Source organism: Tenrec ecaudatus, chromosome 10, assembly GCF_050624435.1.
Source record: "Tenrec ecaudatus isolate mTenEca1 chromosome 10, mTenEca1.hap1, whole genome shotgun sequence".
NCBI lineage: Eukaryota > Metazoa > Chordata > Mammalia > Afrosoricida > Tenrecidae > Tenrec > Tenrec ecaudatus.
This window is the reverse complement of record NC_134539.1, coordinates 2,869,996-2,890,980: the sequence shown is the minus strand read 5'-3', so window position 1 is coordinate 2,890,980 and position 20,985 is coordinate 2,869,996. Positions and strand designations below refer to the sequence as shown.

Genomic DNA, 20,985 nt, shown 5'->3' with positions numbered 1-20,985 from the left:
GGTCAAGCCTAATGCACAAGCAGACACTCTGCCGTCAAGTCGATGTTGATTCACAGTGCGCCCACGGGACGCGGGAAGCTGCCCCTGAGGATGTACAAGACCGGAACTCTTCGGGAATAGAAATCCTCATCTTCCTCCCGAGGAGAAACAAGCCCTCCTGAGGGGTGTCTTACAGAAAGGCAGAGGGCGGCCTGGGAGGACCCAGCAGCCAGCCAGGGGATGCTGAGAAAGCCCCAGAGCTGCAGAAACCAGGGCCCACAGGGAGCAGGGCCCTTCAACGCCAGAATCTGGACTCCCCACAAAGAACGCGGGGGCTTTGGGGCTCAGGTCTGGGCCCCAGATGGGCATGGAGCCTGCCTGCCCAGAGCACTTGTGGGCACCCAGCTGCCAATGCCCAGGGACCTCCTGACCAGGCGTGCAGAGGGGGCGGGCAGGGAAGCCCTGGGCAGTGGCTCCCAGGGCATGTTCGTGCCCCTGAGCTCTGAAGACAAAGGCCCTGCCTGACATGATACTGCTCTCTGTGCTGAGGGTCCTGGCCCAGCCGTGAGTGACCGTGGGGGAGCCCTGGCTATGGGTCAGCATGTGTCCCAAGGCTGTGGCTGTGCCTGTGAGTTTGTCCGTGTTTGGCGCTGCTGTGGGGTCTTCCCCAGACTTGTCGGGAGTCCCGCTGGCTGGCACCGGGACCTGTCCCAGGGGTGTCTTCATAAAGAGGACGACACGGACTGATGACACTGGTGACATGGCAGGGACATGCCAGGCTCGCCTAGGGAGGCGGGCACAGGGCAGCCCTGCTGACACCCTAAACCCGACTTCAGCCCCCATAGCTGTGTGTGGAGCCCCTGCGGCCCAGGCCCCAGACCCTTGTGTGACCCTCTGGATGAGGATGGGGCATGTGAACCTTGCGCCCCAGTCCCCCACTTCCTCCAGCGAAGTTTCAGAGCTCTGGTCTGGAAGCTGGCCCCTCTGCTCCTGGACCAACCTGAGCTCAGCCTCACGAGAGGACCATCACCCGACGTGTAAGGCTCCCACCTGGGATTCCATGCCTCAAGGTCAGGCACTGGTGGACCTCAGTCCCAGCTCTGGATACAACCTGTGTTGACCTGTCCACCACCTGCCCTTCAGTCCAGCCCAGGACCCACCAAGAGCTGACTGCAGCCAAAGAGTGCCACCTTGTGGCCAGTCGGGGGCAGTGCCCAGAGCCGGCTCAGCAGTCAAGGGCCTCTCCTAGCACTGAGCAGGCCTGCTGGAGCACCATCCACCATGGGGGACCGTGTGCATGGGAGAGCGCCAGCCCGCACAGCCAGCCAGGGGAAGGAGAATCAGACCCGTCCCGCCCTCTGTCCATGTACTGAGCAGGCCTGCCCGCCCTCTGTCATTATACTGACCTGGCCTGCCCGCCCTCTGTCCTTATACTGACCAGGCCTGCCCGCCCTCTGTCCTTATACTGACCAGGCCTGCCTGCCCTCTGTCCATATACTGACCAGGCCCATCTGCCCTCAGTCCTTATACTGACCATCATGCCCCATCTCTGACACCCTGCTGGCCCACCAACCCCTCCAACTGCCCATTATCCTCTGAGCTTTGTCCCTGCCCCAGCCCCACCAGTAAGTACCCCTCACCTCCTCTGGGGTTGTCTGTCTCACTGCCCACCACTCACATCACCACCACTTCCCACCCTTTCCTCTTGCGGCCCCTGAGGGAGGGAGGGAGGGAGGGCAGGGGCCAGTGCTCCCCAGGACATGGGGGAGCACACAGACCCCCAGGGCTCCCAGGACTTAACAACCACCTGCTACTCATGGACGTGACCAGAGAGGACTCAAACTGACCGCGTCTGAGGGAGAGACCATGGAGCAGCCGAGTGAGGCCAGGGTCTGGTTGGGAAGCAGACCATCAAAGGCTCCTGCATGCCCATCAGTTCAGGGTGGAGTTTAAGATGAGTACTCATACATTCAGGCCGCTGCAGAAAGCCAGCCTGGCAGGGCAGGCTGGGGCCACGGTTTGGGCACCAGAGAGCCCTGCTCCAGGCCAGAGGGTGGCATCAGGCCCCCCCACCCCACCCACCCTCCGCTGCTCTCTGGCATCTCAGACCACCATCTCACAGATGACTGGGCCCGTGTGAGTCATGCAGCCTGCACCTCGCTGGGCCGGGGCTCAGAGCCACGCCCACAGCCATCCCCGTGGCCCAGGCAGCAGCACATGAACCCTGGGTCAGCTGGGCCCTAAGTCAACTGGATGCCCTCACCCACCTGGGCCCTGGCTCACCTGGATGCCCTCGATGCGTTCAGTGACCACGTAGGCATGGTGCATGGCCACCAGGGGGACCTTGACTCCAGCCATGCGCCCCACTGCGTCGGCCCACACTCCTGCAGGGGAGCACACATGCCGCTGCTCAGGACAGCCCTCCTGATGGCAGGCCACAGGACCCCTGCAGGCCCACCTGGGCCCCACCCTCAGCCCAGAAAGGCTGGGCAGGGGCAGCGGAAGATGCCGCCCTCCCACCTGCGCAGTTGACCACTACGGGCGTCTGGATGGAGCCGTGCACGGTCTCCACGGCTGCGACGCGGCGCACCCCGAAGTCGTCCGTGAGCACTCGGATGCCGGTCACTGGGCAGTTTTCGATGACCTGGGCCGAGAGAGCTGCTGTCAGTGTCCTCTGGGGTCTGGGGCTCCCCCGGGTTTCGAGCACCCACTCTCACCAGACAACCCACCCCCTCGGTGGGAGCTGGGGGGCAGCCTCAGCCCCAGAGCAGTGGGGCAGCCATAGGTGGTGTGCCAGCCAGGTGGACACGTCCAGTGGAGTGGACCCATCCCCTCTGCTGGACACAATCAACCACCCTGGAGGCATCCCGGGTCGGTCAAGCTTCATCTTGTAAAGTGGGACTAGATAACGAGGGTGCATTCGAGCACCGATGGATCGCCCCAGAGTCCTCTGGTTCCTTGGGGCTCCCTCACCACCCGCTGTCATGGCCCCAGTGCTGCTTCCCACTCCGGGCTGGACCGGAGCATGTGCACAGGTACAGACAGGAGCTAAAGCTCTCGATACACAGAATCCAGGAACAGGAATGGGAGCAGTGATATCAGAAGGTCAGGGGGAAGTGGAGGGGAGGAAGGGGAGCCAATTGCAATGATCAACACATAACCACACACCCCTTCCAGGAGGGAGAACAACAGAAGCCATGGGGGAAGGGAGACAGCGGTCGGTGTGAGATATGAAAACAACAATCTATAATGATCGACATAACCGCACCCCACAACCCTGTCGGCGGGGGGACGAACAACAGAAAAGTGGGTGAAGGGAGGTGGCAAATGGTGTAAGATAGGAAAATAATAATAATTTATCATTTATCAAGGGTTCACGAGGGTGGGAAGGGGGAAAGAGGAGCTGATACCCAGGACTCAAGCAGAAAGAAATGTTTTGAAAGTGATGATGGTGACATATGTACAAATGTGCATGATACAATGGATGGATGGACTGTTACAAGAGCTGTAATAAGAACCCCCCAATAAAATGATTTTTAAAAAATGTTAGGTTCATGCCGTAGTGTAGAAACTTGATATTTATAGGCACCGGGGCCCGTGGCTTCTCTTGTTGTTTCAATGCTTGTGTGTGTTTGTGACTGAGATCCAGGAAGACAAACTCCAGAGGGGGCTCACAGCGGAGCCATTCACCACCAGGGGAAGAGGTGCTTGAGTGCCCACGGAGCGGGGAGGGGGACGAGGGCTGGCAGGAGGAGGACCAGGCCCCAGTACCTGGGCTCCTCGGGCAGTGGCGGCTCTAGCCAGGGTGGTACAGGTCCCGGCAGGGTCCATGGTCCCATCGTGCGGCACGTACAGAGTCCCATAGAGGTCATCCACGTTCATCAGCGGGTACAGCTCCTTGGTCTCCGCTGGGCTCAGCACGTGGGACTCCACGCCATAGGCCTTGCCCAGCTAGGGGTCCCAGAGATAATGACTAGCCGTTGGAAGCTTTCCCCAGGCCCTCTCTCAGGGCCCCTTCTGCCCCACCTTCCAATGCCGGGAAGCCTTGGCCAGGTGCCTCCTGGAACTCCGGCCAGGACCCCTGACCCCCTGGCCCTGCCCCCGGAGCCAGCAGCAGGGTCAGCACGGGACCTGAGCGATGGGTGGTGATAGCTTCTCTCAGGAGCCAGGTGGCTCAGCCGTCAAATCCTGGGCTGTTCAGACACTGGGGAGGGCTGCTCTGTCACAGGGTCACTGGGGTCACCGGGGATCGGGATCAGCGGAGGGCACAGCAGTAGTTTCTGGGGCCAGTGTGGTGGAGGGGCCGAGAGGGGACCTGGGCCCAGGAACCACGGGCCTGACACATGCTGCATTTTGTACAAAGGGTTTGAGGCCACCCCGCGTCCAGCAAGCCTGTGGGCAGCACGTCCCCACAGCCGTGCTCACTCTTTCTTCAAGCTCGCTTTCCAAACTTTCTCATCCTGCTACTTATTGCACACTTGAGAAAGTTGTGCAATAAATTTTGGATGAGCTGGTGGGGGATGAGAAGCAGACCCCAAACCTGGTGTCCCCAGAGTCCACGGTGGGCTCCCAGTCGTTGCCTCACAGCTTGCGGCCCCTCCCCCCAGGTACCCCCAGGACCAAACCCAGTGCAGAGAAGCGATTCCAGCGCGAACGGAGCCTGTGGGACAGCTGGTAGATTCGAACCATCGACCTTTCAGTTAGCAGCTGAGCGAGCGCTTTGACCATTGTACCACCAGGTGCCCAATCCATGGCTCCCACAAAGTCAGGGGCGCGTCTCAGCAAGTAGCACCTTCCCGTCTGCCCCAGCAGGGCCTCAAGATCTCGGGTAGGGGGTATGAGCCTTCCCTGGGCCCCTGCTCGCGTGACCCGCCCCCAGCCCCTAGCGCGCACCCACCGACATGAGCCGCTTGTACTCGTCCAGCCGCTGCCGGTTGGAGGCGATGAAGAGTCCCCCGTTCTGGATCCAGCCCGTGTGCAGCCCCGTCTCCTCCTCCAGGTCGCGGCTCACCACGCGGCGCGTGTGGGCCAGCAGCTCCACCTCCACGTCACTGGGACGCAGCTGCCACAGCAGGCCTGGGGGAGACCAGGCGTCATCTCCCACTGCACCCCCTTCTCCAAGGGGGGCAGCAGGTCCGGCCCAGACTGTCTCTGCAGGCCGTCGGGAGCCGCGGGTTCTGAGCTGGGGATATCAGGGTCAGAGCTGTGTCTTAGTGTGGTCGCCTGGGGAGGCTCACAGGGTGCACCCCTCGGGGTGGGCTTGGCCTCTGGGAGTTGGACTGCAGGGACACAGAGGGCCCACCCCCTGATCAGTGGGTAAGGGGGACAGGAAGTTGGAGGGTGTGAGCTTGAAGGGAGACAGTCGTGGGGGAGGGCAGAGGCTGCCAACTTTCCCTAGGGGCTATGGAACTGGTGGTAACTCGGTGGTCAGTGGCCTCACAGTGGCCGCTGGAACTGGCCACACTGGGAGTGTGTACCCCAGAGACCGGCAGGAGAGCCAGGTGGTCATGTGCTCTGGGGCGTGCACACAGTAGGTGCTTAATACACATTGCCAGGTCAGTTGGGGTGGGTACTGCAGAAGTCCCTGGTGGGCATGGAGGACCCTGCCTGTACCCCTCACCTCCTCAGTTCCCCATGGATGCACTCTGTCCACAGTGGCTCGGTGGGGGAGGGGTTTCCATCCACTAAGACAGGAGCCTGGATGTCCAGCTCAGGCCAGCAGGCTGCGTTCACACTCTTCCCTGAATCTGCCCTGGCCAGCGGTGCACCCCGCACTTTTCCTTTGTGACCCCCTCCCTCCACTGGCAGCCTGAGTCTACCAACCCTGAACTGGTTTTGCAAGTCAGTCCTGGCCCCTAGCTCTGCCCTGCCCCTCTCGCCCTACCAGCACCCTAGGGCCCTACCTGCCGTGTGCCAAGTGGTCCCTGAGGTTAGCCGGTCACGCTCCAGAAGCACAGGGTTGCTGACACCCAGCTTGGCCAGGTGGTACAGGGTCTGGCAGCCCAGACTGCCCCCGCCAATGACCACCACGCTGGCTGTGCTAGGCAGGGGCCGAGTTGGGCCTCGGGCCGCCTCCAAGCCACCCGGCTCCTCCTTCAGCGTCCGCTGGTATGGCACACTCTTCTCTGCAGGGGGTCTGGCCGCGCTGCTCAAGGGGCAGAGCCCCAGACCCTGGAAGGGACTCTGCCGAGAGCGGGCGAAGGCCACACGCAAGGCCCGGCTCAGAGAGGCCATGGAGACTCCGGCCTGAACACCTCAGGGTGCTGTGGAGGGGACACAGAGGGGGGTTAGTGGGAGCCAGGGCGCATGCCAGCACGGTGCTCCTTCCTGTCGCCTTCCCTCGTTCATCTGTCCATTAGCTCACTCATGCATGCATGCATTCATTCCTTCTTTGGTCATTCACTTGTTCATTCATTCACTCCCGCAATGTTTGCTCATGTATTCAGTCATTGGTGCAGTCATCCACTGATGAATCCAGGCACCCATTCATCCGCGCATTCACTTGTTCATTTGTCCATCCGCTCATCCATTCATCCGCGCATTCACTTGTCCATCCGCTCATCCATTCATCCGCGCATTCACTTGTTCACTTGTCCATGCGCTCATCCATTCATCCGCGCATTCACTTGTTCACTTGTCCATCCGCTCATCCATTCGCTCGTGTGTTCAGTCACCGGTGCAGTCATTCCCGGCATACCCTCCTCTTTCACTCTCGCACTCCGTCTCTCATACAGTCACTCACTGGATTGCTCATCCACGTGTTCATTGATTCATTCCCTGATGTTTGTCTGGTGCCCAGTTCTGTAGTGACCCCTGGGGGGGGGGACCAGGGAGGGAGTAAGTCCCTCAGCCGCAGAGGGGACAGGTTACAAAGCTGGGAGAGGGCCATTCAGGGGCAGAGGAGGCTCCTGCAGAGGACACATTGGGCCTGGGGCCCAGGGACACAGTGACTGTTGAGCTTGGAGGGGGTGAGGGAGAAGCCCGGAGACAGAGGGTCCCTGTGACCCTCAGGATGTGGAGTCGAGAGCATGATGGGAGCATGGGATCCAGAAGAGGCCACCACCTGCCTACCAGCCCTAGCAGAGCAAGGCACCGTCTCTTGTTTGCAGTCAAGTTTGGGGTGAGATGTGGGGGCCCAGGGAGGGACAGGAGTGGGCACGCAGAGGACCAGGGGAGGGGAAGGGCCTGGATTGGGGATGGAGTCATGTGAGCAAGCCAACTTCAGGACCAAGAAGACAGAGAAGGCGCAGAGAGGGGAAGGTGTGGAGCAGGGCCATCCCAGGGGGGGATAGACAGGTCCACCCTCCAGGTGCAGTTGGCCATCAACTCTGTGGGGGGGATCCTGAGATTATAAGCATCTCAATATATCAGCCTCCACCCCTTCAGGGCCACCTGATAGTCCCCATACCAGAGTTCAGGAGCAACATCAATGACAGTAGAATGTCCCCAGGGAGAAGGTGCAGGCACGCACACTGTGGGGAGGGGGGGGAACGGCGCACATGCACCTTGCAGAAGCATCACCGCCTATGCTGACGCTCATGAAAGTAGCTCCCTGGACCTGTACCTCTGCTCAGGTAACCCTGCTCCCTGCATCTCCAACATCCCACCCCCCCTCAGCACTTACAAAGCTTCCACAGAAACCATTTCTGGGGGTCCTCCCAGGACCACACCTGCATCTCACAGAGTACAAGCCCGGGCTCAGAGTTGCCCAGCAAGGTGAGTGGCCACCTGACTCAGCTGCCCTCTCCTGCCCCTTTCCTGACCCCCTGGTGGTGGTGCCCAACTCAGGGCTGGCTGGTTCAGCCTGACCCCACCCTGCCTGCCCCTCTGTGGCTCTCAGGCCACCAAGACTGCTCCTACCTGGTCACCCTCCTGTGGCCTTCTGCCCAGAGGTGGCAGACAGGACAGGACTACCCCCTCTAGGGGCATCTGCACATGCCTTCTGTCCTCTGAGCCCATGTGGGTGGGAATTCAAAAGGCGTTCTCAGCATGCACACTTGGGCCTGCACACCTAGCCTGCCCTGGCCTGGTGCCTCCTTCCTCCCTCAGACTCTCCCAAGTGCAGGCTGTGGGCCAGGAAGCTGCCACTCGCCCCTGCCAGTCCAGACACTCCCAGGGGCGGGCTGGGGCCATCGGCTGGCCGTGGCCTCCATGCCCTCTCCCTGGCCCCTTCCCAAGCAGCTGCTCTAACCTGAACCTCTCTCCCGCCTTCTGCAGCTCTGGGCCCCAGGCCCAGGGGGGAGGCATCGGAGGGCACAGACAAGGGGTGGTCCTTGATCTGGGGCTGGACCTCTGGGCTTCAGAGCAGACGGGGTAGGAAGGACGGTGAGGGGCCCTGGCAGGCCCTTCCCCAGGAAGAGGGTCACGGGGTGCTCCCTGGAGGGTGTCTGAGGTCCCTAGCCCTACCCCCACCCCTACACCCCCTCAGTGCCCCTTGCTGAGTGACTCAGTCCATGGGGCCTGCGAGCAGTGGGGGTCCTGGCAGCCCCAGGAAGGGATCAGCCTCATCCACGGGCAGATCCAGACAATGCCCACCTTGCAAGACCTACCTCCATCCCCCCAGAAGGGAGGGGAGTCCAGCCTGCCCCACTTCCCAGCTGCCAACGACCTTGTGTCCCACCCACAGTGGGGAGTGTCCAGCAGGGCCCTGAATGCCGTTAACAGCCGGGTAACCAGGACAAGTCATCTCCCATGCCAGCCGTGCCCCACCGCAACCCCCCAGTCACCTTATCTCTCCAACAGGCACAGCCGGGGTGGCGGGGGCCCAGGGCCTGGCTGCCTGCTCCTGCCTGCAGCTGCTGGCGTACGGGGCAGCAAGTGTGGGCATAAGCTGCACCCTGCTGGGCACTGTGCCAGACAATCAAGACCCGGGCATGCCTGTGAGTGTCCAGGGAGTCCCGCTGCCCTCGAGGGCCGAGTGGCCTCCGTCCTGCCCTCCTGGCCCCGGTCCCACCTTTGCCTGGTTGCCCCGACCCCTGCTCAGCCCCATGGCAGCCCCCTGTAGTGTCTGTCTTCACCCACTAATGAGGACACCTCAGCCTGGGGGGAGGCCACAGCGGCCAGTGGGCTTGGCCCTGAGCCCTGCGTCCCTGTCTGCGCTCCATGTGCTGCCGCCCCTCACTCCTGGGAAGGCACAGCCTGGGGGTGGGGCCCTGACACGGAAAGAGTCCCCAGTCACCCGTCAGTCTGTCCAGCTGGCTGCCACAGATCTGTCCTGTTCAGCAAGAAGGGTCACTACAGATCTGAGTGAGGGACAAACAGCCTTTCCATCCAGCAGGTGGCTGGGAAGGGGCTAGCTGGCTCCCCGGGGGAGCCATGGGGAGGCAGAGAGGGGGCGAGGATGAGGGCAGCCAGACCTGGCCTGCTTAGCTCCCTGAATAGCACAGCAGCATCCCTGCCCCCAGGCAGTGCCAGCCCCCGGCCCCTGCCCCAGCACAGAGCCAACGTGGGCTCTGACAGAGTGGCCATCTGGACTTTGGACTCAAGTGTGGGGCGCTGTCACTGGCCGGCTGGATACTGCCCACTCTGGTCCCAGAGAGATGGCGGGCGACAGTCTCCCCCCTCCCCACTCTGTCCTGGAGGGAGGGAGTGGGGCAGGGGGCAGCCAAAGATGACAGGAGGTTGCATTGCCTGCCTGCCCACCGTCCCCAGCCTCAGTTTCTCCATCTGGGAAGTAGGTCTCTGACCCTGACCATGCGGGCTCTGGAGTGTTCCAGGAACTTCCAGGGCATCCCTCGCCCCTACCTCTGGGCTCTGACGGGCTTCGGGCAGTGCACCCACGTCCAGGCAGGGTCCCCAGGCTGTCTCCAGGCCGGCAGTCCCTCCCCAGCCTCTGCGGGCCTCCAGCGGCTGGCAGACACTCTGCAGGAAGCCCCTCCCCCCCTACTGGGCCAGTCCTGGGCCCCTCCTGCTGGCCACACTCCCAGAGCCTGGAGGGGCGGGGGGTGGGGGGGGCAGGGGGGAGGTGTCTGCAGGCTGCCCAGTCAGAGGACGGAAGTCCAGGGAGGAGCAGGGGGAGGGTCTGAGGGAGGAGAGGAAGAGTAAATACCAAGCTACAGCCTGGGCAGCGCCCTCGCGCCCCCAGCATGCCCCTGGCTCAGAGGACAGCCCCCATCCACACCAGTAGGGTGGCGGCCACTTCTGGACAAGACTCCTCCCCACCATTCCCTATGGAGGCAGGGATAACACCCCTGAGGCCCCCCACTCAGCAGCTCACAGCCCGGAGAACCTTCCAGAAGAATTCCTGGGCCCCAATTCCTCGGTGTTCCTACAAGAACCCTTGAGGATTGGATTGCGCCCCCTCCCAAGAGAGACCAGAGCCTGAGAACAAGGCTTTGTTTGGGAAGGGATCCACCAGGGGCACGTGACACAGGAGTGGGTGGGTCCTGACTCTGGCTGAGCGCCCACGGATTCAAACCCAAACCAAACTCCCCGCCCTGGATGGGGAACCACAGAGACGGGACGGCACAGGGCAGAAGGGCCGAGGTGGTCTCAGAGACTGTGGCTCTGTCCAGGAGCAGGAAGCCCGTGTCTCTCCCACAGAGCAGCTGGGGGTCTCCAACTGCTGACCCAGTGGTGCACAGTCCAACGCTTAACCACTGCACCAGCAGGGTCCCTAGCAACCCATACAGGGTTTCCAGAACTGGACATCTTTACAGGAGCCTCATTGTTCTCCCCAGGAGAGGCTGGTGGGTTCGAACCACCAACCTGGAGGTTAGCAGCCCAATGCTTACCCCACATGCCACCACGGCTCCTTAATCCAGCTGAGTGGCATCCTTATAAAGGGGAGGGACACTGGGGCAATGGGATGGTGCTTCAGTTCCAAGCCTAGAAGGCGTGGGCCCCCAGAAACACACACACACACCAAGCCTCCAGGGCAAAATACACACACACACACCACCACCCGCCCCCCCAAGCCTCCGTCGACTCACGAATTCCAACTGCGGCCTCTGCAGCGGGGAGTCGACAGTGCTTGCCCCAGCACGGAGATGGAGTCCTTTCTGCAACAGTCGGGGGCCTGGCCTTCAACTGCCCCCATGGTGTCATCGGGCAGAATGCCCCGCCCAGAGAGCCAATCAGGATGCGTGGTCGAAGCAGGAGGACATCAAGAAAGAGGAGGACCCTTGAGAGGGGGCGGATACAGTGGCCACGGCGAGGAGGTCAGCCGCAGCCACGCGGTTCTGTCCTGTGGCACCTAACAGCACCCACTGCCCAGCAGTAAGCCGGCCCAGAGCTGGCTCCTGTGGCCTGGGATGATGGGAGCCGTACCCCAGGACTCTGGACACCAGCAGGGTCCCCATGTGGCTCTTAGGTGCCATGCAGTCAGTTCTGGCTCACAGCGCCCCCACCCATGCCCAACAGTAGGAAACACTGCCTGGTCCTGCCCTGATCTCCCAAATGTCCCCACGTGGGGTCTTCAGCGGAGCTTCCAGACGCAGGCAACAAGGGCGGCTCTGGCACCCGACCTCTCATGCCCAGAGAAAGGCTGGAGGAAATGCTGGGGCGTGGTCTGAAGGCAGGCCGGGGGACCAGCCTTCAGGTGGCACGGGGGCTCTCATAGGGCCGGCCGGTGTTTCCTTTTGCAGGGCTGACCCCAGCAGCAACACACACATGCACGCACGCTGCTCCTGAGGATTGCCCTGGCTGTGCTCCCTCAGAGAACCGACTGGTCCGTTTATTCCGTGTTCCTCACCGCCGCCATCATCCAAACATCTTCTCCAGCCCTCCTCCGGCACCGGCCAGCACAGGAGGGCAGTGAGGACCGAGACTTGGGCCAGGTGCCCGTTAGCCCTCCAGGGACGTTAGCACTGTTGACACCTGGGTTCAAATCCCAATCCAAACCCATTGCCTTCGAGCCGATGCCCAGCCTACAGTAACCCAAGATCAAGCCTTTCTGGGGGCAGACACTCCATCTGTATCCTTTGGGGAGGCTGGTGGGTTTGAGTCACGGACCGTACACGGAGCAGCTCAATTCTAGCTCACCAGGGCTCAGGAGACTTTCCATCTAAGAGATTAGCTCTTGGGTTTCAAGCCAGTGTGGTAGTTAAATCAGCTGGTGTCAATTTGAGAGGATTAAGAGTGCAGGGGTGGAGTCTAGCTTGTCAATCAGGATATAGCCAATGAGGCCTCTGAGTGGGCATGGCCTTCTCCTGAGGATTCTGGGAACTCCTGGATTTCCTCCTTGGAGGCAGGAGACACACACTCTCTCTCTGCTCACTCCCTTGGAGACTCTACTGACAAGACACATCGCACTAGGAGGCTGATAGACCCTGTGCCCTGGGAACTGGAGGAACCACGTGGAGCCCCCTGGCAGCACTGATCCAAAGACTTCCCACCCACTGGCCTGTGGTCTTCCTGCATTCAGCATCATTGCATGTGTTTCATAAGTCTGAAGAGGACTTTATGGATTGGTATCGGACACATAGGCCAATATACTTATGGGCTTGGACAGCACTGGGTTGGGATGCTTTCTTAATGTACACTTACCCTTTATATAAAACTCTCTTTTTTAAAAACATTTTATTAGGGGCTCATACAACTCTTATCACAATCCATAAATACACATACATCAAGTGTATAAAGCACATCTGTACATTCTTTTCCCTAATCATTTTCAAAGCATTTGCTCTCCACTTAAGCCCTTTGCATCAGGTCCTTTTTTCCCCCTCCCTCCTACCTCATGAGCCCTTGATAATTTATAGATTATTATTTTGTCATATCCTGCCCTATCCAGGTCTCCCTTCACCCCCTTTTCTGTTGTCCGTGCCCCAGGGAGGAGGTCACATGTAGATCCTTGTAATCAGTTCCCTCTTTTCAAACCAATTACCCTCTACTCTCCCAGTATCGCCCCTCGCCCCCTGGTTCTGAAGGTATCATCCACCCTGGATTCCCTGTGCCTCCAGCTCCTATATGCACCAGTGTACAACCTCTGCTCTATCCAGTCTTGCAAGGTAGAATTAGGATCATGGTAGTTGGCGGGGAGGAAGCATCCAGGATCTGGGGGAAAGCTGTATTCTTCATCAGTGCTACATCGCACCCTGACTGACTCATCTCCTCCCCTAGACCCCTCTGTGCAGAGGTCTCCAGTGGCCGACAAATGGGCTTTGGGTCTCCACTCTGCACTTCCCCCTTCATTCACTATGGTAAGATTTTTTTTTTGATGATGCCTTATCCCTGATCCCTTTGGCATCTCGTGATTGCACAGGCTGGTGTGCTTCTTCCATGTGGGCTTTGTTACTTCTGTGCTAGATGGCTGCTTGTTCACCTTCAAGCCTTTAAGACCCCAGACGCTATCTCTTGATAGCCAGGCACCATCAGCTTTCTTCGGCACATTTGCTTATGCACCCGTTTGTCCTCGGCGATTGTATCATGGAAGTGTGCAGCCAATGATATGATTTTTTGTTCTTTGATGCCTGATCCCTTCGGGACCACGTGATCACACAGGCTGGTGTGTTCTTCCATGTGGGCTTTGTTGCTTCTGAGCTAGATGTTTGCTTGTTTATCTTCAAGCAATTAAGACCCCAGACACTATCTCTTTTGATAGCCGGGCACCATCAGCTTTCTTCACCACGTTTACTTGTTCACCCATTTTGGCTTCAGCAGTTGTGCCAGGAGGGTGAGCATCATAGAATGCCAATTTAATAGCAGAAAGTATTCATGCGTTGAGAGAGTGCTTGAGTAGAGGCCAAGGTCCTTCTGCCACCTTAATACTAAACCTACAAATATAGACACATAGATCTTTTTTCCCATCCTCATATATATATTTGCATGTACATGTCTTTGTCTAGACCTCCATAAATGCCCTTTGTCTCCTAGCTCTTTCCTCTATTTCCCTTGACTTTCCTCCTGCCCCACTATCATGCTCCGTAAAACTCTTTCTTATACACATACGAGTGTCTACGGATGTGTTTCTCTAGTCCACCCGGACTAACACAGCAGAAAAGAACCGGCTTGAAGGCCCAGTTTGGAGGGAAGGGCAGAGAAGCAACAGCCCAGGGCAGAGTCTGGGTCTAAGATCCCCATGCCCACCTCAAGAGCCCTCCCACCACTGCTGGGGCGGGGGATGCCCAGGGCCCAGAGTTCTCTCTAGAAGTCCTGGCCCCCTTGGACCTAGTCCATGGCACGTGTGCTCAGAGGCTGCAGATCCAAGCTGCTCCCTCCACCCTCCCAAGGGGGTCTCAGGCCTTCACCTGCAGCCCCGGGCTGGATGCTGCCTCTGTCTCTCTCTCTGTTCCTCCAGGGCCAAAGGTACAGGACCCTCCTGGAGACCCAGCAGCTAAGGACTCAGGAACCTTGCAGTTCTTACAAGGTGAGCGGATGGACAGTACCATCTCAGGCTGGAGGTCTGGAAGCCTCCCGAACATTGGGGTGTAGGAAATAGTCAGCTCTGGACTGGGGGCTCTTTGCCCCACCACCAAGAGTGAAGGACCAGTACGCAAGGGAAGCACTGGGTACCTTGTGTTTACTGGCTCATCTGAAGTGAGGCTGTCCCCACTACAGATGTTTCCGTTAGCACAGGAGACCGTGCTTACCGGGCCCTCAGACCTGCCGGGGCACACCGTGTAGAGGTTGGGATTCTGCGGGAAGGGGCTGGAGGCTGGGGAGGAGACAGCTCCCAGCCACACTGCAAAGCAGAGTCTTTGATGTGCTGGGGCATGTGAGGTCATTCACGACAGATGAGGAGGTAAACACAGGTTGGCCGGGCTGACCTCCCATGTTCTGACCCTGACCACACAGTGGGCAGAGAGAGGCGGCTGAGCCTTTGTGGGAAGTAGTGCCCCAGGGGCCTCCTGTGCGCACTGTACCCTGGCCGCCGTGAGCCCGGTCCCTTCAGGGGCAGGGATGGTGAGGAGCCCAGCAGTGAGGTCACGGACAGGGCAAGGCAGGGTCCCCATGAGCCCATAGCTATGGCCCGGTGGGTCTGCACTCTGCTCAGACTGGCGGGGCTGATGGTCCACAGCAGGTTCTGTGGGTCCAGCTGGTCCCTCCCAAGAAAGCTTTTGTCTATTCCTGGGGCGAAGATGGCAATGTGGGGGGCCACCTGTGGTCCTGGCTCCCCAGAAGCCTTCAAAAGGGTGCTGATGTTAGCCTGGAGCCTGCAAGTGTGCACCCTTGCTGTGTTGGGTGCTGTTTGGTGGGGTACAGTGCACAGCGACCCCAGGCACAGCAGAATGAAGCACCCACCGGTCCTCACCGTTCTCCTGGGAAGGTCCTGAGTCTTCTTCCCGCCCAGGGTCAGTGTTGAACAAGAAACGAACTTTCCTTGGCATGGCTTGATGGTGGTGTGTTCTGGGGAAGCTACTGCGAGTTATCCTGAGGGTGAGCCCTCCTGCGATAGGTTTATTGTGCCAACCTGGCCAATAGGAACATGCGGGCGGAGTTCAATTAGGTCGCAGCTTGATTGGAGGACCATCGAGATACATGGCTCTGCAAGGCCTGCCCCCCTCTCTCTTGCTTTCTAGTGACAGGACCAGCGTGCTGCTGCTTTAGCTAGTTCTCTGTCTCCATCTGTGAGCTACACCACCTGGGGGCCAAGCCAACTCGTGGAGCCTGGATCATGTTGCTAGAGCTTGAGGTCCTTCACGACCTGCTTGCCCACACTGCTGGTGCCCACGTTGCTTGGGCGTGAGGCTGGTGGACCCAGACACCTGGCATTGCCTGAGTTCGATATCCCATCCGGGCCTGCTTTGCTAAGCTCCCGAGCTACTGACTGTAGGTGACCTGCCTGCTGTCTGAGAGCAGACTGTCTGTCTTACCGGAGGGAGGACTCTGCTGTCTGCGTCCTTGATCTTGGACCAAAGCCCCCTGGGAGTTGAAGGACTTCCAGCGTATTAATTGTTGCAAGAAAGTGAGTTGGACTGAGCCCTCTGGGCTGCCGCGTGGACGAATTAGCTGCTATACTCCTTCTCGCCGTATCAACCTACCCTCATATATAGAGAATCCTAAGTGTCCTGGTTTTGTTTCTCTAGAGAACCCTGCCGAACAGACAACTCTCCACCCCTGGGGTCCCAGCTTTAACGAGGGCCTTTGCTCCAGGGCCCAGCGCCCTCAGTGGGTTCTGGCCTTTGCTCTTCTGGCCCTGGCCTGGCCTGCTTGTGCAGACTGGCCTGTGAGCTCACCCGGGCAGAAAGAGAAAGCCAGCCCCCACTCCCACCCCCCACCCCTTGGGACTCCTGCCTTCTCTCAGCTCATTGGCATGCGTGAGGGGGCGTCAGAAAGTTCACAGACACACAGAGTGGAGGGAAAAGAAACCTTCGGAAGCCCCCTGGCACCGGCAGATGAGCCGGGGCGGTTACACAGTGGCGCTGTGGCTGTATCAGGGTATGTGGCCCACTGTGGCCTGCTGGCCAGGCACCACCCTCACAAGGGTTGCTATGCGCGAGTCCACTGCTGCAGCCACCGTGTCACTCCGGGCGCGCCAGTCGGTGGGGAACAGACTCAGCCAGACTGCTGGGATGGGCTGCCGGGCCTCCTCCTCCTCTCTCCGGCGCTGCCCCATTCCCTCCCAGGAGCCAGGCTGCAGTCACGGCAGCTTCTTGCCCCTCACACCCCTCACCCCGGCCTTCCCTCAAGCTTAGCTCATTTTCTTCACATTTGCGGGTGACTGGCAGGCTTTCTACTCCCATGAGGACTTGTCCTCTCGGACAGAAAGCCACAGGGGTCGTCTACCCTGCCTTCTAGGGTCGCTGAGGCAGCATCCACTCGAGGAGGGCAGGGAGGGCTTGGGATCGGAGTGGATGTGGGAGCTAAGGCTGGGTCAACAGGCAAGGCCAGATTCCCAGTGGTTTGGCAGGTAAGACCTAGTAAGCCCTGTGGCCGTGACATCATCTCCTGTCAACTTGAGGAAGGGGTAGAGTCTAGCCTGTCAATCAGGTCACAGCTTGATGACCTCATTTGGGAGCTGCCACGGAGAAAAACAGCTCACTGGAGGCAGAACACGCACACACTCTCCCTGCAAGACAAGCCACATGGAGCTACACTGATGGAGCCAGCGCCCTGGAGCTGGAGGAGCCACATGGAGATGCCAACGCTGAGATGCTTCCACCGCCACTGGATCCACAAGACTTTCCTCCCACTGGCCTGTGATCTCCCTGCATTTGGCGTCATTGCATGTGTTGCGTGAATCTGAAGAGGAATTTATAGACTGTCAGACATATGGGGTAATATCAGGCTTATGGACTTGGTCTGGACTGGGCTGTTTTCTTAATGTACAATTTTTCTTGGATATAAAGTTCTCTCTTGCGCACAGATGAGTGTCTATGAATTTGTTTCTCTAGTCCACCTGGACTGACACACCACCCTCCCTCCTAAGGGGCCTTCTGGCTGCATTTCCCCCAGTGTTGTGTGTCCTTCTGGGAGCCAGGGCCCAGTCCATACTCTTTGCCAACTCCCCAGCGCTGCCGGACGCAGTGGGCGGGCTCCCTGGCACCAGCTCTCCCTTCATCTTCCTTCTGTAGCAACACTTCCTTCTGTGTGCTGGGAATGGCCGGGTGCTTGGATACTAACCTGTGATCTGGCTGCTCCCACCCACCCAGGGGTGCCCACCCAGGGGTGCCCACCCAGGGGCAGTCTACTTCTGAAGACCCTGAAACAACACACCGACTGCCATCGAGGCGATGCCAACGCCACGGAGCCCGGCATGGCGGGGCCCAACTGCCCTGTGGGTTTTCCAGTGTAAGTCCTTCAGGAGCAGAAAGCAGCGTGGCTGGTGGTTCCGGACTGCTGCCTTGGGGTGAGCGGCACGATGTGTGGCCGCGGCCCCACCTCTTCTGAAAATGGTAACAGAACCAAACTCACGACCCTCTAGTCGACGCCAACTCAACAGGACAGGGCGGAACCGATCCTGTGAGCTTCCAGGGCTGTTCACTCCTAAGGGGAGTAGAAACCCTTCTCTTTCTCCTGAGGAGCAGCCGGTGGCTCCAACTGCTGCGGGATCCAGCCCACATCCAATGGGTCCTCGGGGACGTTTGTGGAATTGAAGGGAAGAAAGTAAGAGGCAGACAAAAGTTTTGGGGTGCTCACCTTCATGATATCAGGAACCAGGTCCAGGAGAGAGGAAATGTGCTCTTACATCAATTACATAGTATCTCGGCGCATGCAAATCCCCCTAATTACAAGTAACCACATGGTAACAAAGTGGGCTGTACCCTAACCTGGAGGTCCCTGAGTTCACTGGGGAGTACGCTAGCACCAGTGCTGGGGACAGGTCAGGGGGAGTGGCTGTCCCCTGAGCTGGGAGAGCAGTAGTGCATGTCTGCTCCTGTAGATAAAGCTGCGGGCCACATAGCAATCAATCAGCCGAGTGCTTGTGAGAGGCAGCTGTAAGGTAACACTATCAAGCGAGGATATTGTGGGGATTGATCTTAGCTATGAGAATGTGACCGGCTCATTAACTCACAAGTGTGAAGGCCTCCCTCCACCCAGAACCCTGGTCTCCCAGGCTTCTGAAATACAAGATTAAAGAATCCGTTTGCACACCCTCTCCCCGTCCTGTTTCCCACAGCGGACCTGGGGTTACCTGCTTGGTGCTTAAGCCCCTCCTCTTCCCAGACCAGAGGAATGGCTCCCCAGAGTGCAGTTCCCCTCTCTCACACACGGGGGCGCCAGCACCCACTCGCGGCCTTCATAGTCAAGGCTGTCCCCTGTCCTACGGAGGTGCTGAGTCCACCACGACCCCATGGCAGTGAGTTTGGTTCGGGCGGTGGCGGGGATACCCTGGCCTAACTACAAGGCCAGTGGTTCACAGCCCCCAGCCGCCCTGAAGGTGAGCAGTGAAGCCTTCCGCTTCCCTGAAGACAAAGCCCGAGGGGCAGTTCCACCCTGTCCTACAGGGTCGCTGTGGGTTGGAACTGACCCGGCGACAGGGAGATACAGTTTTAAGTTCTAGAACCATTTAAAACGGGTCCCCACCGAGACCCTGCCGTCTTTACCCATCCCCTGGAGGCCTCAGTAGGTGCCCCAGGGAGCGGCAGTGCAAGACGTCTCTGCTGTGCGTACAGGGACAGCACCCGTGCGGGCTGCCCTTCCTCCCTAGCCTTCTGCCCCGTGCGTGCGTGTGCGCGCCCCACCACTGCGCCCGTATGCCCAGACTGTTCACGGTGGGGAGCCGTCTGAGGGGGTCAGCCCAGTGGGCCCCCATCCGTCTTGAGAACCTGCTACAGGAGGGGTCAGACCTGAAGTTCCCCCACCCCCGGAGGCCCTCCGACCTCTGATCCGTCTGACTTCCTCTCCCGAATGGGCTGGGGTGGGTGGGGGTCTCCCAGAGAGCCCACCATGCAGCTCCCACATCCAGGTGTCAATGTGTTGGGAGTGGAGGGACAGGAACTGATGGGCCGTCCAGCCAGCCCCTCTCACTGTCTGGCGGGAACAGATTGGCATCTTCAGCGGGCTGGCAGCCAAGCGCGGGTTCGAGTCAGCACAACCCCGTAGACGTGGGGCAACGAGAGGGGCCACACAGCCTAATGAGGACAGGAAGCCCCTGGTGATGCCGAGGGCCTGCACTAAGTGGCCATCAGAGGAACCCCCTCCCCTCCACCCCCAACCACCACCACCACCACCAGAGCTGTGGAGGGAAGGCCTGGCTGTTGGCTTGTGTATCAAGTACAGCTGAGGGGCCGCATGGCCGCCAGATCGGAGCAGCACCAGCTGCGTCAGAAGAGTCGAAGCAGCTGGGGAGGGGCATGTGGCTCTGACAGGGGTCCTCACACACAGCAAGGGGGAGGGAGAGGAGGGGCAGGGGGACCAAGAGGGGACATCAAGAGCCTGGACCCCTGCCCCACCTGGCTTCAGGGAGAGGAAGCCCAATGCTGTGGTCATGACAGTCACTCCCCTGCTGGCTCTGGAGTGCCTGCCCCTGCCCTTTGGTTGTTGTGGTCAGCAGTGGCCCCTGTGGATGCCTGGAGCGCCCCCCCCCCACGATGACCTGTGGACACTTGCAGTGCCAAGTACCCCTGCTCTCTTCAGACCTCTTGGGTGGTACCTCACCAGGCAGCTGAGGTGGCCTGGTCAGCCAGAGCGGTGGGGAGGGGCGACGGGGGCCCCAGGGCACACACCCCCACATATAACAGCTGTTACTCGCCGAGACTAGTTCCGTAGCCAGCCACCCGCTGCCCATCCACTGGTCACACTCCCCTATCACACCATCCTCCCTGACCTCCAGGGTGGCCTGCAGCCCCCTCAGACCAGAGGGCCAGTGTGGGGTGGAGGGACCTGGGGAGAGTGGAGCCAAACACCGAGCCCATTGCCCCTGGGTACTCTGCTGTGAGACAGAAATGCATTTCTATCTTGCTGTCCAATCTTGAGCCTGGACAGTTGGACCCAAGCAGGTGGGGAGAAAACCGAGGCGAGTGGGGGAGGGTACCTGGGAGGGCCACATTTAAGCCAAACATGCACCTGTGTGGAGGCAGGCTGGAGTCCAGCCTGTGAGTCAGGTTACGGCCTGGTGACTCTTCCCTGGGGGGTGGCCTGTCTCTAGGAGGGGAACCGGTACCCCCTCCACCCCCACCCGCTCCCTCCCGCCTCTCTGAGTCCCCGTTTGCTTGGATCTGCATGTGGCTCGGAGGTGGCCCCTGGGACTGCCAACCCTGGGCGCTGTGGCACCTGCCATGTTTCCACCAGCCTTGAATCCCTGACTTTGCACCCACAGGCCTGTGACCTCCCTGCCTCCCGCTTCTCCCCGCTGGCTGGCCAGCTCGGGGGCATGGACTTGAATTAGGCTGGGCTGGGCCATCTCCGTGAGAGATGACTTCCTGGTGGAGAGCTCATTCCTGCCCGGAGTGTCACCAGAGAACTGGAACTCACCCAGTGCCCCAGGGACAGGCGATGTCAGGGCTGGAGTCCACCAGTGTGGGGGCCCTCTGCGGGAAGCAGTGTGGGGTAGCATGGCTGTGCTAGCCGGGGGAGTAGCCTGGCTGGTAGCTGAGGCTGCTGTCCCCTCCAGACCACCGGCTTCAGCTTGAAGCTGGCCCCCACAGGCAGGAACCCCACCGTCGCACAGAAAGCCCACAC

The 20,985-nt window shown here is 59.8% G+C and overlaps 1 protein-coding gene across 1 annotated transcript in view; it reads right to left on the bottom strand.

The window, feature by feature from the left end:
* SARDH (sarcosine dehydrogenase) overlaps window positions 1–9,857 on the bottom strand; it is a 38,758-nt gene extending 28,901 nt beyond the window's left edge. The window contains exons 1-6 of the mRNA XM_075559842.1: window positions 9,724–9,857; window positions 5,883–6,242; window positions 4,877–5,055; window positions 3,751–3,930; window positions 2,500–2,623; window positions 2,263–2,363 (exon numbers count right to left, since the gene is read on the bottom strand). Of these exons, the coding sequence (XP_075415957.1) occupies window positions 2,263–2,363; window positions 2,500–2,623; window positions 3,751–3,930; window positions 4,877–5,055; window positions 5,883–6,213 (915 nt within the window). The 5' untranslated portion in view covers window positions 6,214–6,242; window positions 9,724–9,857. The remainder of the gene's footprint in view (window positions 1–2,262; window positions 2,364–2,499; window positions 2,624–3,750; window positions 3,931–4,876; window positions 5,056–5,882; window positions 6,243–9,723) is intronic.
* Window positions 9,858–20,985: the final 11,128 nt, after the last annotated feature.